The sequence below is a fragment of the Cherax quadricarinatus genome, chromosome 49 (assembly GCF_038502225.1).
Source record: "Cherax quadricarinatus isolate ZL_2023a chromosome 49, ASM3850222v1, whole genome shotgun sequence".
NCBI classification, from domain to species: Eukaryota; Metazoa; Arthropoda; class Malacostraca; order Decapoda; family Parastacidae; genus Cherax; species Cherax quadricarinatus.
The window spans coordinates 19,404,309-19,421,274 of record NC_091340.1 but is presented as its reverse complement, the minus strand read 5'-3'; the positions used below and the strand labels follow the sequence as shown (position 1 = coordinate 19,421,274).

Genomic DNA, 16,966 nt, shown 5'->3' with positions numbered 1-16,966 from the left:
TCGATTTATAATTATAATTAAAATTCGTGCACAGACGAGGAATAGTTTGTCTTTAATTTAAACATTTGTTTAATCCAGTAACAAAAAAATGTTGAAAGAGATAACCGTAGAAATTCACTCATTTAAAATAAGAATTTGAGAAGATGTCACATTCGCTTATTATAATTCTTCATGAATATTGATATCTACTTCTTTCGACTTTAAACTAATACATTCTTATAAATACTCACTGTATTAGAATACATTAATAAGTTAATCACTCATTATTACCCTAATTTTATTACAAAACTATTAAAAATTATCTATTTTTTGTCTAATTTAGACAAAAAAAAAATACTACGATTTTAAAAAACCTGAATGACTGATGATTAATAACAATTCAGAAACTGAGTTAAAACACTACCAGTAAAATGTTGAATAATTTAAATAAAGCACCACAACAAGCATAATTTTTTCAACAAGACTTCACGAGATTTTTCTCGGTATCTTCTAAGAAAGTTAAACGTTAGTTCATTATATTTCAGGAGATTTTCCTAATAGTAAGAAATACATTTCCATCGCTGTAGGATTTGAGATATATATTCTTATTCCATAATTCCAGTTTTCTGTACCTCAGTGTAAGCCAAAGGTGTAGTACCTGTATCACAAACCATAAATAAAAAAAAGGAACAATACTGTGACTGGAACGATACACTTATAACCCGCACATAGAAGAGAGGAGCTTACGACGACATTTTGGTCCGACTTGGAACACTTTGTAAATGGTCCAAGCCGGACCGAAACGTCGTTGCAAGCTCCTCTCTTCTATCTGCAGGTTATTTGTGTATCTCAAACGATCAATACTGGAAGATCTGGAACTCAGTTTCCTTAAGAGACGTAGAGCAAATTTCCTCTTGGTAAAACATCTCTAAAATAATAATACATGATACACATGTGTCCTTGTGTTTTATCAGGTCTCCCTGATGGGGCACCTTTAAGTGTTTTATCAGGTCTCCCTGATGGGGCACTTTTAAGTGTTTTATCAGGTCTCCCTGACAGGGCACCTTTAAGTGTTTTATCAGGTCTCCCTGATGGGGCACCTTTAAGTGTTTTATCAGGTCTCCCTGACAGGGCACCTTTAAGTGGTTTATCAGGTCTCCCTGATGGGGCACCTTTAAGTGTTTTATCAGGTCTCCCTGATGGGGCACCTTTAAGTGTTTTATCAGGTCTCTCTGACAGGGCACCTTTAAGTGTTTTATCAGGTCTCCCTGATGGGGCACCTTTAAGTGTTTTATCAGGTCTCCCTGATGGGGCACCTTTAAGTGGTTTATCAGGTCTCCCTGACAGGGCACCTTTAAGTGGTTTATTAGGTCTCCCTGACAGGGCAGCTTTAAGTGTTTTATCAGGTCTCCCTGATGGGGCACCTTTAAGTGGTTTATCAGGTCTCCCTGACAGGGCAGCTTTAAGTGTTTTATCAGGTCTCCCTGACAGGGCACCTTTAAGTGGTTTATCAGGTCTCCCTGACAGGGCACCTTTAAGTGTTTTATCAGGTCTCCCTGACGGGGCACCTTTAAGTGGTTTATCAGGTCTCCCTGATGGGGCACCTTTAAGTGGTTTATCAGGTCTCCCTGACGGGGCACCCTCAAGTGTTTTATCAGGTCTCCCTGACGGGGCACCTTTAAGTGTTTTATCAGGTCTCCCTGATGGGGCACCTTTAAGTGGTTTATCAGGTCTCCCTGACGGGGCACCTTTAAGTGTTTTATCAGGTCTCCCTGACGGGGCACCTTTAAGTGGTTTATCAGGTCTCCCTGACAGGGCACCTTTAAGTGTTTTATCAGGTCTCCCTGACGGGGCACCTTTAAGTGCTTGATCAGGTCTCCCTGATGGGGCACCTTTAAGTGTTTTATCAGGTCTCTCTGATGGGGCACCTTTAAGTGTTTTATCAGGTCTCCCTGATGGGGCACCTTTAAGTGCTTTATCAGGTCTCCCTGACGGGGCACCTTTAAGTGTTTTATCAGGTCTCCCTGACAGGGCACCTTTAAGTGGTTTATCAGGTCTCCCTGACAGGACAGCTTTAAGTGTTTTATCAGGTCTCCCTGATGGGGCACCTTTAAGTGGTTTATCAGGTCTCCCTGACAGGGCACCTTTAAGTGTTTTATCAGGTCTCCCTGATGGGGCACCTTTAAGTGTTTTATCAGGTCTCCCTGATGGGGCACCTTTAAGTGGTTTATCAGGTCTCCCTGATGGGGCACCTTCAAGTGTTTTATCAGGTCTCCCTGACGGGGCACCTTTAAGTGGTTTATCAGGTCTCCCTGACGGGGCACCTTTAAGTGGTTTATCAGGTCTCCCTGATGGGGCACCTTTAAGTGGTTTATCAGGTCTCCATGATGGGGCACCTTTAAGTGGTTTATCAGGTCTCCCTGACGGGGCACCTTTAAGTGTTTTTTCAGGTCTCCCTGACAGGGCACCTTTAAGTGGTTTATCAGGTCTCCCAATGGGGCACCTTTAAGTGGTTTATCAGGTCTCCCTGATGGGGCACCTTTAAGTGGTTTATCAGGTCTCCCTGACAGGGCACCTTTAAGTGGTTTATCAGGTCTCCCTGATGGGGCACCTTTAAGTGGTTTATCAGGTCTCCCTGACAGGGCACCTTTAAGTGGTTTATCAGGTCTCCCTGATGGGGCACCTTTAAATGGTTTATCAGGTCTCCCTGATGGGGCACCTTTAAGTGGCTTATCAGGTCTCCCTGATGGGGCACCCTTAAGTGGTTTATCAGGTCTCCCTGATGGGGCACCTTTAAGTGGTTTATCAGGTCTCCCTGATGGGGCACCTTTAAATGGTTTATCAGGTCTCCCTGATGGGGCACCTTTAAGTGGCTTATCAGGTCTCCCTGATGGGGCACCCTTAAGTGGTTTATCAGGTCTCCCTGATGGGGCACCTTTAAGTGGTTTATCAGGTCTCCCTGATGGGGCACCTTTAAATGGTTTATCAGGTCTCCCTGATGGGGCACCTTTAAGTGTTTTATCAGGTCTCCCTGACAGGGCACCTTTAAATGGTTTATCAGGTCTCCCTGATGGGGCACCTTTAAGTGGCTTATCAGGTCTCCCTGATGGGGCACCTTTAAGTGGTTTATCAGGTCTCCCTGATGGGGCACCTTTAAGTGGTTTATCAGGTCTCCCTGACTGGGCACCTTTAAATGGTTTATCAGGTCTCCCTGATGGGGCACCTTTAAGTGGCTTATCAGGTCTCCCTGATGGGGCACCTTTAAATGGTTTATCAGGTCTCCCTGATGGGGCACCTTTAAGTGGTTTATCAGGTCTCCCTGACGGGGCACCTTTAAGTGGTTGTCAGGAATTTTTCCTTTTTTTATCTTCATGTTTTCTTCCTCCAGATTTTCTCTTTTTCTGTCGCAATTAACTCGAGAAGCCTCGTCTAATCGGTGTTAAAATTTTCGGCCCTTGTGTACAATATGAAGGATCAGATTTCTGAAACATTTGGAATATACAATATGCCCGATGCTCAAAGTTGTTGAACCCATAATGGACGTCCTGGAATGGCACAGATATCTTCCATTATTTTTATTATAATATATTTAAGAGTTAAACACGGAGGGTCGACGTCGGATAGAGCAGTTCAAGTGTACAGAGTCAGAGTTGACTATTTTATGAGGAAAATAATATGGAAATTTTGTTCCCTTCAATTTACATTAAATAAATTTCCATTTACTTCTGAATTTAGTAGCTGATGCAACTTACAATCATGATAGTAGTTATTAAGTTTTGTTTGTGTGAAGGAAAATTTGCCATGCCCAGGCTCTGGAACGTGAAAGTGGGTCCTTAGTTAGGTCAATAAGTCTGGGACCCTTTTCTTTAAGGAAACATGTGACATTCTCTCCCCATGAATAGCCGAATTTGGCTTATTCGGCATTAATGCTCCTTGTTGAATTAGCATAAAATTTTTTTGCCATAAATCAGTGGATATGAATCGGTACATTACAAGAAAACATATATCATTGATTTGAAATAATATTAAATAAATTTAAGTTGGTCAATGATATTATATCTTAATTTAGCTAAAAAATTATGCTAGTTTAATTGAGGTTCTAAGTTTAGTTAGAAAAATAAGAATCTTTATATCACAGTCTATATCTATATTAGTACTTTAGTGAAGGTATATTTGTCCTCAAATGCTATTTAAGAGGACACTTATTCCTCAAGAAAAGAAAGTAATAGAAATGATAATAAGAAGAATAAATAATATTAGAAATCATGAATATTTATCTATCTGAGAGAGCACATAAAAATATTTGTGTGAAACAGAGCCTTAATAAATAAGACAAGAACAGATGACATCCCTTATGTACTGATAGAGTAGTTTAGGAACTCATTAGCCAGGTTTAACGGTGTACTTATTGCATCAGATGTAAAATTCGATATTTACTATGGACTCGAAGGTGGAAATGACTGACATCATTAAGAAAAAGGACAACAAAACTGAAATTGTTGTTGACTGGAGACAGTCGAACAACAGTTACCAAGTTTTAGAGACACAGCACAACACATGTAGTTGCCAACTGGTATATTCAAAACTTTGGATTTGTGTCCTCTATTAACTGCAGGTTTGTTTTTTTCTATGGCACTTGGATATGGCATCTAAATAAAATTTTTAGATATATTTGCATCACAGAGCTTTTATTTTTTATATTTATTTAAAAAATGCATTACAATATATAAATAAATAATATAACACATAAACTTTTTTTTTTATATTTTATTTAAAAAACACAGTATACATGTATGGTATACATAATTGACTTAAAACACAGTATACATGTATGGTATACATAATTGACTTAAAACAAAGTATACATGTATGGTATACATAATTGACTTAAAACACAGTATACATGTATGGTATACATAATTGACTTAAAACACAGTATACATGTATGGTATACATAATTGACTTAAAACACAGTATACATGTATGGTATACATAATTGACTTAAAACACAGTATATGTGGAAATTTATTTGGTCCAAATAGTTCCACAGCTCAGATCCAGCATGAGCGTCTGGTCGTCTGAGCCGAGCGACCCTTAAACCCTCCCAAACAAGCAAGGCATTCTCTGGTTGGCGGTTGGTAAGCTTATTTAATTTATAGATTTACTCTTCAGGGAAGGAGTAGGTAGGTTTACTGGTAATACACTAATATTAGGTTTACTAAGGCATCTGTAGATAATGATAGAGTAGACCTAAGACCTTAACATAGGTAGTAATAGGCCGATAATGTAGGCAAACATTAGGATAAGTTAGCTAGGGAGAACTGGCAGCCCTAGCTTGAATGGCGGGGCGCAGGTCACAAAGACAGAATAGCGTCCTTCTTACGATAGACTTCGACTAGACAAGACGTGCCGTGAACATCAGGCGGCGCCCCCACGTGTCTTCACATCTGAGACCTGGGGAAATCTGGTAGAGACACCTCGATGTACCGTAGATGATCTCCTCCATCAGCCCATACAGTAAGACGAGATATTCACCTTTTTCCGTAGGATCTGGCCAGTGACTTAGGAGATTTGTGGGTTGAGTTAACTGAGGGCTCGGCGTGCTACAGAGAGAGTATGCCCAGTAAGTACCAGCGTCTCAGAGTCGTCTGAAGCTAGCGTCTGAGTCTGCATAGTTATACTAGGGGATACATACCCTCTTGGATATAGGAATTTCTGAGGTGCAGGCAGGACACTAATAACGATTGAATATTGCAGGAATTAATGCTCCCGGTTGCACGTGGTTCCCAAGGGGAAGTCCAAGGGGGCTAAAGCTAGGCTTAGGAAGTTGAAGATCAGGATATATGCTGCAACACCAAGTAAGTTAGTCCTTTATACGTGCATGCAGGCGAGGTTTCTTGCAATACCAATCATTTGTGAAAAAATCTGTCCTATAAGCCACTTGTGAGGCTGAGGTACCCATCTCAGAGCTCGGTGTCAACAGAGTTTGCCAGGGTAGGCGACTCACTTGGAGGCAGCCCAGACAAATTTTCACAAAAGTGGTCCTTCGAAAACCGGATGTGGAATAGCTAGGTTAAGCTATCATAGCTAGGCCACAGTTAGGAACCAGTTTTACAGAGTTAGGTTAAGCTATCATAGCTAGGCCACAGTTAGGTTAAGCTATCATAGCTAGGCTACAGTTAAGAACCAGTTTAACAAAGTTAGGTTAAGCTATCATAGCTAGGCCACAGGTTAAGCTATCATAGCTAGGCCACAGTTAGGAACCAGTTTAAAAAAGTTAGGTTTAAGTTAGCACACCTAGGTCAAAGTTACTCAGAGGCTAGGCCAAGCTGACTATACACAGAAGTTGTTATTTGCAGTAATTTACAGGCAGGCCAGGTAGGCTAGAGAAGCTTGTGAATTTAATTATTTACAGTGATTACAAGTAATCCAGAGTAGGAGACTTGTGTGTTAATTACTTACAGTGGATTTGCAAGGTAGCCACAGTTAGGCTAGGCTTGTGCAATATTTACAAAAGGTTATAGTAGCTAGGACAGATTTAACCTAGTTATTATTTACAGGGAGTTATAAAGCCAGGTTTAAGTTATAGCACACTAGCTAGGTTAGGATTTACCTTATCCAACCATCCACGCTAAACAGAGTAAGCTGGGCACAGTTAGGCCAAGCTGTTTACATACATTATTTATTTACTGTTTCACAAGTTGAATTGTTGAATTTGCTTGTGTTAACCAAGTGATTTAATTTGTACACTGCACTTTTATTGTGATTTTCATCATCTTTGATTCATGTTAATGTGGGATTTGTGAATTATACCTGAGACTAGGTTAAGTCCTGTAATTATTTGCTGGCATTGTACAGTTAAGTGCTAGGTTAAGCTTTCACATCGATACACATTTTGATTGGGATTTGAGAGCTAACAGTGTACATTTTTGATTCATAGTAGAGTCAATATAACAAAGGGAATTGTTAAGCTTGTTGAGAAGCCTTAAGACTCGTTCATTCTTACCTAACACCGTGACGTGCTGTGGGGTGGACTGGGTAAATTACAATTAGTGTCACACTCCTCATTAAACTTCGACAATGGCAGATGGGGGTTCAGGAGAGTCTGGTTCAGTGCTAACAAAATTAAAACGATCAGTAGCAGCATACAAAGGGCATCTGAACAGAACGCGTAACAGGTGCAAGGCTACTTGCCAACGCAGTAATGTAGACTGCGATGATTTGCAGAACTGCTTGAAGAGTTTGGGGGAAAAATGGGAAGCCTATGAACAAGCATTCTCAGCATATGAGCTACAGGCTATTGAGGATGAGGAATCCCAGGGAAGTCTTCAGCAGGCTGTGGACGAATTCACTAAGGATGATGTAGATTGTCATCAGGAGATGAATATGTACAAAGATAAGTTAAGTACATTAAAGGCTAGTATTCCAAGGATGGTGTTGAACACCGCAGGTACCCCAAACAACCACACACCTGTCAATATGTTGCCCAAGTTGCCCCAGCTGAATTTACCAACGTTTGACGGAACCTTAACAGAGTACATTGGTTTCTGGGATCAGTTTAGAGCCCAGATAGATGACAGAAATGATTTGTCAGATGCCGTCAAGTTGCAGTATTTGCGGTCGCAGCTCAAGGGTAAAGCCTTAGATCTGGTCCGGCACTACCCGATTACTGACGCTAATTACCAACATGCCAAAGACCAATTAGAAGACATGTTTGGCAACACTGAGGAGATAAAGGTAGCTATACTTTATCGGTTGTTGGATCTAGAGGCTTGCCGACATGACCGTCAAAGTCTAGAGAAGTTCCGTATTGAGGTTATGAGCTTGTCCAATAGTTTCGGAGATTTGCATGATGAGAATGATTCAAAATGGATCCTTAGCCAGGTGATTCAGAGGAAACTGGCTAGCACGACAGTGCATGAGTTACACTTAAAACATCGGACGAATAGGTTCACGATAGACCAAATTGTTGAAGGGTTAGGGGATCTCATATCTCACCTGAGCATAGGTCAGGGGGAGAAATTACCTACCAAGGAGAAGTCGGTCGACTTCCCCAGACATTCGAGAGATAGACCTAAACCACCTCCCACTAAAGTAGGCACGTATTATGCCCAGGGCGAACCCTCCACCCACAGGGCCAAGGGAGAAGCCACTAAAGCGGCCAGTATGAGACGGTGCGTGTTTTGTGATGAAGAACACGCTAGTTCAGGGTGTTCAAGCTTCACCACCTATAACCAAAGGGTTCAACGGCTAAGAGAGTTGAGACTTTGTTTCAAGTGTTGTGGAGAACATTTTGCCAGGGACTGTAACACCATGCTCAGGGAGTGTCGGGGCTGCCGGAAGGGAAAGCACCACAGTGCACTGTGTCCTAATGATGCCGGATTAGCACAAGTTAAGGAGAGCAAACCGCAAGAAAGGGCGGAGAGCAAGAACAAGTCAGAAGTAACGATGAGTGTGGTGAGTACGGCACCGAGAATTTGTTCTGGTGAGCAATTTCAAGGCTCGGTGGCCTTGCCCACCATAATGGCGGTGGTCGCGAACGGGAAGAAGTCTGAAACAACCCGTTTGTTCTTCGACAGTGGGGCACAGAGATCCTTCATAGCAGAGAGTCTAGCCACTAGGTTGAAGCTGGAGACAGTTGGTAAAGTTGACATGAAGGTGGAAGGGTTTGGTGGGGAAGTCCCACGCAGGTCTTATCCAGTAGTCAATGTGACGGTCAGGTTAGCCGGGCATCGACGGGAAATTTCAGCCTTGATGGTGAAGAGGCTGCCCAATATCATTACCACTAGGGGACTGGCTGAAGCAGTCAAACGTTTGAGGGAGTTGGGTGTGAAGCTAGCAGAACCAGACATTGCTACAGACAGTGTTAGTAATGTAGGCATATTGGTAGGAGGGGATTACCTAGACGAGTTCGTGTCTACGAGAAGGGTTATCAAGGAAGGTGTGGGCCTGTACAGGACTCCAGCGGGGTACATCGTAGGAGGCAGAATACCAGCTCACTTCCCTGCGACCCCGGGAAAGGAGGGCTCTGGTATTACAGCGACTGAGGCTGTACTGGTGATGCAGATTGGTGTGCACGAAGGCCTGTCAGAGGCGCAAGTTGGCATATCCGACAGTGAGCCGGTCCATAAACTATGGGACCTGGATGTAGTAGGGATTAAAGGTGACCAGCCGCCCCCCGAACACGAAGAGACGTATCGAGATTACTTGAACCATGTGCAGTTCAGGGACGGGCAGTATTGGGTGCGACTCCCATGGAAACCGGGCCACCCAACGCTGCCCACTAATTTCAAGAGGGCACGTGGTCAGTTGAATTCATTGGTGAACAGCCTGACCAGGAAGGGTCTGGTGGGGAAATATGATGATATTATTAAGGAACAGCTGGCCCTTGGGTTCATCGAGAAAGTGCCCAATGCCAGCCCTGGGGAAAACACCCATTATCTTCCACACATGGCAGTCACCAAGGAGTCGGTAACCACTCCCATCAGAGTAGTCTTCAACTGCAGCTCGCAGGCGAGTCCCCGAGAGCCATCGTTGAACGACTGTCTGCTCACAGGGCCCTCCCTGACGCAGAAATTAGCAGATGTGTTGTTGAGATTCAGGACGGAACAGTACGCCTATGCGGCAGACATTAGCAAAGCCTTCCTACGTATTGGGTTGCAGCCACAGGATAGGGACTACACAAGGTTCTTGTGGCTGGCTAACAGGGAGATGCCCAAGCAAGGGTATGATACCTATAGATTCAGGGCAGTGTTGTTTGGTGCCACTAGTTCACCATTCCTATTACAGGCTACCATAGACTACCACCTTGTGAACTGTAACAGCCCGCTTAAAGAATTACTGAAGACCCTATTTTATGTAGACAACATGCAGGGTACCACCTCAGATGAAAGGCTGTTGATGGATATTTACCGAGAGTCTAATCAGGAGATGCTCTCAGCTAACATGCCATTGAGAGAATGGGTGACAAACAATCCAACGTTGCGGGGCATGGTGGAACATGACTATACTGGCTACTCAGTGCCTGAGGTAACATCGGTGTTGGGACTAGAGTGGGAAGTCAAGGAAGACAGACTTAGGCTAAAGAGGAAGCCTGATGGGGAAGGGAAGCTGACCAGGAGGTCTTTGCTGAGCAAAGTGCAGACTGCCTTCGATCCTTTGGGTTTGTTGACACCCATCACCATTCGAGGGAGGATGCTAGTACAACAGACCTGGGAGCTGAACCTAGGTTGGGACGACCCACTGCCAGAAACAGTCTGCCAGGAGTGGGATCTGGTTAACAAAGACCTAGCGGAATTGCACGAGTTCACATTCCCCAGGTCCATCGGGTGCACCGGGCGGGATTATGACTTGCACGTCTTTTGTGATGCCTCCTCCAGGGCCTATGGGGCAGTAGCGTATTTGGTGGCCGGGGACCAAGTCAATCTGGTCACCAGTCGTGCGCGGGTGACACCCCTGAAGGATTGCTCGATCCCAAAGCTAGAGCTCACAGCGATGTTGCTGGGAGCAAGACTGGGTAAGTACGTAGAGGAGGTGTTAAGTAATCTGAGGGTGACACACACCTATGTATGGACAGACTCGGAGGTGGCCTTACAGTGGGTCCAGAATGACAGGTCTAAGCTCCCCTATGTCAGGAATCGGGTAAAGGAGATACGGGAACTACAGTCAACATCAACAATTCTGTATGTGCCTACAGATCAAAACCCAGCCGACCTGATAAGCCGAGGGGTGACACACAGAAAGTTGAGTAAAGGCGAGCTTTGGTTCAAAGGCCCAGACTGGTTACCGGCAAGGGATTGCTGGCCGGAGCAGAAATTCGTGGAGACAATCAGCAGCATAGTACATTTTGCGGGGGAACACGACACTGAATTATTTGACCCCAGGCGCTACTCCTCGTGGAGAAAACTTATAGGAGTCACGGAAATGGTATTTCGATTCGTGAGGAAGCTGCATGACAAGGTAAGCCAGGGTCGACAGTTGTCTCTAGTGGGTCCCAGAGAATATTGGATAAGGCAGTACCAAAGGGGGAGGTTTCCAGGAGTGCTGGAAGTACTTGCGACCCGGCAGCAGGTTATGGCATCAGGACGCGTGTCCAGCGATGACGACTCAGGGAACAGCAAATTGGTTCACTCATTGGGATTGTTCCTAGATCATGCGGGGCTAATAAGATGCAGGGGAAGAATACAAAACTCTGAGCTCAGCTATGGGGCCAAACATCCCGTGCTGCTGGGAAAGGAGGGATGGGCGACAGAGCTATTGATACAAGATGCCCATCAGAGGACCTTACATGGGGGGTTTGGAGATACCCTCACCTGCCTACGTCAGAATTACTGGGTACTGAAGGGTCGAGCTGCCGTCAAAAGGGTGCTAAAGAGTTGCACGGTCTGCCGGCGGTACGATGGGAGGACCCTACCCTACCCAGGTCCACCACCGCTGCCTCAGGAGCGGGTACATAGTGACAGGCCCTTTGAGACTGTAGGAATAGACTATACTGGGGCTATCACATTGAAGAACCCAGGAGACGTTAAGGAGGGCCCTCAGAAAGTATATGTCTGCCTGTTTACCTGTGCCACTACTCGAGCGGTGCATTTGGAGTTGGCAGAAGATATGACGACAGAGACTTTCGTGAAGTTGTTCAGGAGGTTTACTGCCAGATTCCCGTGCCCGCGATTGATTATCTCGGACAATGGCACAAGCTTTAGGGCGGCCGATAAAGTTTTCAGGAATCTTAGGGACGACGGAGAAGTACGAGAACACCTGAAGAGAATAGAGTGCGAGTGGAGGTTCATAGCTCCCAGGGCACCCTGGCAAGGGGGATTCTATGAACGCATGGTGGGCACAGTCAAAAGGTGCATTCGGAAGGTCTTGCACGGCAGGAGGGTGAGCTGTGATGAACTGAGGACAGTGTTAGTTGAGATAGAGGCAAGAGTTAATAACAGGCCTCTGACCTACGTACAAAATGGGATTGACGAGCAAGAAGCTCTCACCCCCAATCACATGCTGTTTGGAAGAAGGATTGAGCCCTTCCCCGCAATTTTGAGTCAGTCTTCCAAGGAGCTGGATTATTATGGGCCAGATGGTCCCCCCATCAATGAAGAACTGCACAGGAGTCACAACAGACTGGTGAACATCCTGGACAAATGGAACCAGGTGTGGCGCAGGGATTACTTGACAACCTTGCGGGAACATTTCTATGGTGCCGACCCCGAGGCGAATAAGATGATGCTAAGTGAAGGGGACCTGGTGCTGGTAGAATCCGAGGCGCCGAGGGCATACTGGCCTCTTGGCCTGGTAGTGTCAACCCACCCAGACAAGGCTGGGCGGTTGAGAATGGTGAAAGTGAGAATGAACGGTGTCGAGACTATAAGACCCATCAACAGGCTTTTGCCTCTCGAGGTCCACACGGTGGGACCAGGACATGAGAAATCAGACCAGAGGTTGAGCGAGCTGAGCGGCCGGACGACCCGTCGAATGGCGCTCGAGTCCAGGGCCCACTGGGGGGGCCTGCTGGAGGCAGACTTGATCTAGACTTAGCGCCTACCTTCGCCGGCGGGAGGATGTGGAAATTTATTTGGTCCAAATAGTTCCACAGCTCAGATCCAGCATGAGCGTCTGGTCGTCTGAGCCGAGCGACCCTTAAACCCTCCCAAACAAGCAAGGCATTCTCTGGTTGGCGGTTGGTAAGCTTATTTAATTTATAGATTTACTCTTCAGGGAAGGAGTAGGTAGGTTTACTGGTAATACACTAATATTAGGTTTACTAAGGCATCTGTAGATAATGATAGAGTAGACCTAAGACCTTAACATAGGTAGTAATAGGCCGATAATGTAGGCAAACATTAGGATAAGTTAGCTAGGGAGAACTGGCAGCCCTAGCTTGAATGGCGGGGCGCAGGTCACAAAGACAGAATAGCGTCCTTCTTACGATAGACTTCGACTAGACAAGACGTGCCGTGAACATCAGGCGGCGCCCCCACGTGTCTTCACATCTGAGACCTGGGGAAATCTGGTAGAGACACCTCGATGTACCGTAGATGATCTCCTCCATCAGCCCATACAGTAAGACGAGATATTCACCTTTTTCCGTAGGATCTGGCCAGTGACTTAGGAGATTTGTGGGTTGAGTTAACTGAGGGCTCGGCGTGCTACAGAGAGAGTATGCCCAGTAAGTACCAGCGTCTCAGAGTCGTCTGAAGCTAGCGTCTGAGTCTGCATAGTTATACTAGGGGATACATACCCTCTTGGATATAGGAATTTCTGAGGTGCAGGCAGGACACTAATAACGATTGAATATTGCAGGAATTAATGCTCCCGGTTGCACGTGGTTCCCAAGGGGAAGTCCAAGGGGGCTAAAGCTAGGCTTAGGAAGTTGAAGATCAGGATATATGCTGCAACACCAAGTAAGTTAGTCCTTTATACGTGCATGCAGGCGAGGTTTCTTGCAATACCAATCATTTGTGAAAAAATCTGTCCTATAAGCCACTTGTGAGGCTGAGGTACCCATCTCAGAGCTCGGTGTCAACAGAGTTTGCCAGGGTAGGCGACTCACTTGGAGGCAGCCCAGACAAATTTTCACAGTATACATGTATGGTATACATAATTGACTTAGAACACAGTATACATGTATGGTATACATAATTGACTTAAAACACAGTATACATGTATGGTATACATAATTGAATTAAAACACAGTATACATGTATGGTATACATAACTGATTTAAAACAAAAAACGTGAAAACTTTATATAAGACAACAACATATATATAACTAAACAGAGGACTACCAGAACATACCTTAACCACAAAATAACTATATAACCAAAACCTGACAGTCTTATTCATATTGTATATGAAATTTTATATACAAAAACAATGTCACATAAACTAATGCATTGCACACTCAATGGTACTATGGTTATATAAAATAACTATCAGAAACCTACATGACTCTAGAAATTGAAACATGGTGTTTTTTAATTTTGTTTTTATATATATTAAAAATGGAATCAAAATATGCAAAAACCCTTAAATAATTAACATAAGACTTTTACAGATCTAACATGTATGATTACATATGAGGAAACACTAAGACACATAATACCCCGACCAACCCCATATTTAGTGTCGTAAACTAAAAAATATACCTTGCCTGTATACAGTGATATTAGTAAAGATGCTTAATTGAACATCAACTGACTATATGCACCATAAATGATAACAAAAAATACATGTGATATCACTGGGTGACAGAACAACATATCCCGCAAAAGAGTGCTGCCCAAGGAACTTGAATGTCCAAAGATTATAATATAGGACATTATACATCACCCCCCCCCCTCACAGCGGTGACCGCTACTACATATACAAAAACAATCTTAGGCAAATGAAACTTTTTGCCCTTCATCAAAAGTTTACAACCATCACCAAAAGGTCTGCTTATGAACATTCCCCTTAAAGGGCAGTATAACGTTGTACTTTTAGCGGTGATATCAGCATGGCATCCGCTTACAAATGACTAAACTAAACCTAACGGGAATTCCAGGAAAGATCCAACATACATCACCAAACCCCGGCCATAGTCGGAAACCGGTTCAGTCTTGCTAGAGGCTGGAACATATACTGAAATATTGCTTTTTATCTGTATTATCAAAATGCATGACCATTTTAGGATTAATCCAAGATCTCAGTGCCACACAACGCCACAACCATACACACACTGACGCACGGTACCATTCATAATACATACACGTCACTCCCTAAAACCCGCCCTCTACCCTGAAGTCCCGAACTTACCGTTTGGTGCTACCACGGGGGGAGTCCAGCCCCCCGTTGCCTTACCCCACCCCCAGTTGCAGCAACATTTGAACAGTAAGACTTCGATACTTTACAGGAAAACTATTATCCCAACTTCTACCATATATGAGTTTATTTCTGCAATACGTTCTGTAGATACCTGCCTCAATTGCCCTGATCCTAACTGATCTCCCGGTTTCCCGCATACCCCATGAGATATAGAGGAAATCAGCCACCACGTACATTATTGCTCTTCGTACCTCACTTGACACTCCGCTAACGTCCAATGTTAAGGCCCATAAGGTTGAAATGCTTCCCCCACTAAGAAAATCTAAAACCCGCCCCAACCACGAATGAACTTTGTCCAAGGTATCACAAAAGTAGACTGCATGAAAAGCTGTTTCTTCGAGACCGCAACATAAGCAATCCGCCTCCCTTACCAAACCCATCCTATGTAAGACCGATTTTGATGCTAAAATCCCCGTGACAATTCACGAACCCTTGGTGCCAACTTAATTTTACAAAATCCGTCCCATATTTCCCCCCAATTATACAGTGGAAAAGCAGACAATCCCTTTACAATTTCCCCACGACAACATATGCTGATCATTTGCCCCACCCAGATCCGTTGCGTATTTATCAACTTTAACAACAAACACAGCATGTCCTCACACTCGATTAATCCCCTGCCGCTCCACCATTTACGCATTTCGATCATTATGCGACCCACCCGGATGCCCTTCTCACCGCCCGCCCTGAGGAACCGCTGCTTTACATAGAGGGCCTTCACCCGTGACCCCAAAGCCAAGAGACCTAAACCCCCACGACGAACATGGGTCATGACAACCTCCCGACTTAATCAAGCTCTCCCGAAACCCCAAACATAATGTAAGACCCTTCTCTGCAGTTCCTGAATATCCATATCTCTTAAAGGGTACACCTCAGCCACACCCCATACCTTACTATAAACAAGTGTATTAACCACTACTGTCCTCTGTTGCAACGAGACATCCCCAGCTCTTAACCCCCGAAGTCGATCTAAAGCCTTGTTAACCACCAATTCAGAGTTTACCCTTCGGCCCTCCCTCTCATCTGCCATGTACACGATACCACATATTCTAAGTTGCACCACGACTGACTACACATACCTTTCGCCCAACCTCCCCCCCACCCATGTACCCACCTCCAATAATTTCGATTTTGCCTTATTGACGCACTTGCCAGACTCTGCCCCAAAAAACTCAACAATCCATCCCACGATCTGCAAATCCTCCTCCCCTTTTAACAAAATCGTGGTGTCATCTACGTACCTGACCACACACGCTGCAGTGTCACTGCTCAGCGTTCCACGCCTCAAACCACCATCCACCAGCTCATAAAAGGGGTTTTGCATACAAGCAAAAAGCAGCTGGGAGAGGGGGCACCCTTGCCTCAAACCCCTTTCCATACGGACCGGCTGCCCCAATTTACCATTTACCTGTACGCGTACCATAGCCGAGACATACAAGGTATCAACCCATCTTACAATCCCCTCTCCAAAACCCTGCTTCAATAAAATAAGCCTCAATAAATCTCTATCAACACAGTCGTAAGCATTTTGCCAGTCAAGCCCGAGGACACCTCCCCCCCTTGACATTCCTCCAAAAACTCCCTAATACGTACATGTCCATCCCTCATGCTTCTACCTGGTATGCCTAGCTGTCCCTCGTGAATAACCGACCCCATAACCTTCCTCATTCTGTTTCCTAAAACTTTTGCAAAGATTTTATAGTCCGAACACATAAGAGATATTGCTCTATATGCACGCAGACCCCTCCCCCCTCCCTTTTTGGGCACCAAAACCTCCCCTCCGTGAGCATGCAATTCAATACATCAACCAAACAATGCTTAATACTTCCCCAATGTGCCCTATAAAAATCATTCGAAATGCCTGGAGTGGAACCACAGTCGATGGCCTCCACTCCAAACCAACAGATACAGATACTAATGCCGGAAAAAAAATCCCCCCCCAGTACCAACAATACCACCAGTCCGATAACATTCTTCTTTGCAAATATACAGGGTCTAAAGCCAGCTACAAACAACAAAATACCTTTCATCCGTGGACTGCTTGCAGAGGCAAAGGCAATGTTCGCGGCTTTCACTGAGACCCACATAAAGGATCACTTGGACAACGAAGTATGGATCCCAGGT

At 44.6% G+C, this 16,966-nt stretch overlaps 2 protein-coding genes across 2 annotated transcripts in view; both read left to right on the top strand.

Annotated features, from left to right (window-relative positions):
- Nucleotides 1–16,966, top strand: part of LOC128697106 (sodium-coupled monocarboxylate transporter 2) — a 171,731-nt gene that overhangs the window by 75,386 nt on the left and 79,379 nt on the right. The window lies entirely within an intron of this gene.
- LOC138854083 (uncharacterized) lies at nucleotides 9,970–13,559 on the top strand. Its single transcript, XM_070095066.1, has 2 exons — nucleotides 9,970–13,144; nucleotides 13,279–13,559. Exon 1 carries the CDS (start codon nucleotides 9,970–9,972, stop codon nucleotides 12,505–12,507), a length of 2,538 nt encoding a protein of 845 aa, XP_069951167.1. The 3' UTR covers nucleotides 12,508–13,144; nucleotides 13,279–13,559.

What these genes read in the sequence shown, in the direction of transcription:
- LOC138854083 (XM_070095066.1), top strand. Translation starts at nt 9,970, where the DNA reads ATGGTGGAACATGACTATACTGGCTACTCAGTGCCTGAGGTAACATCG.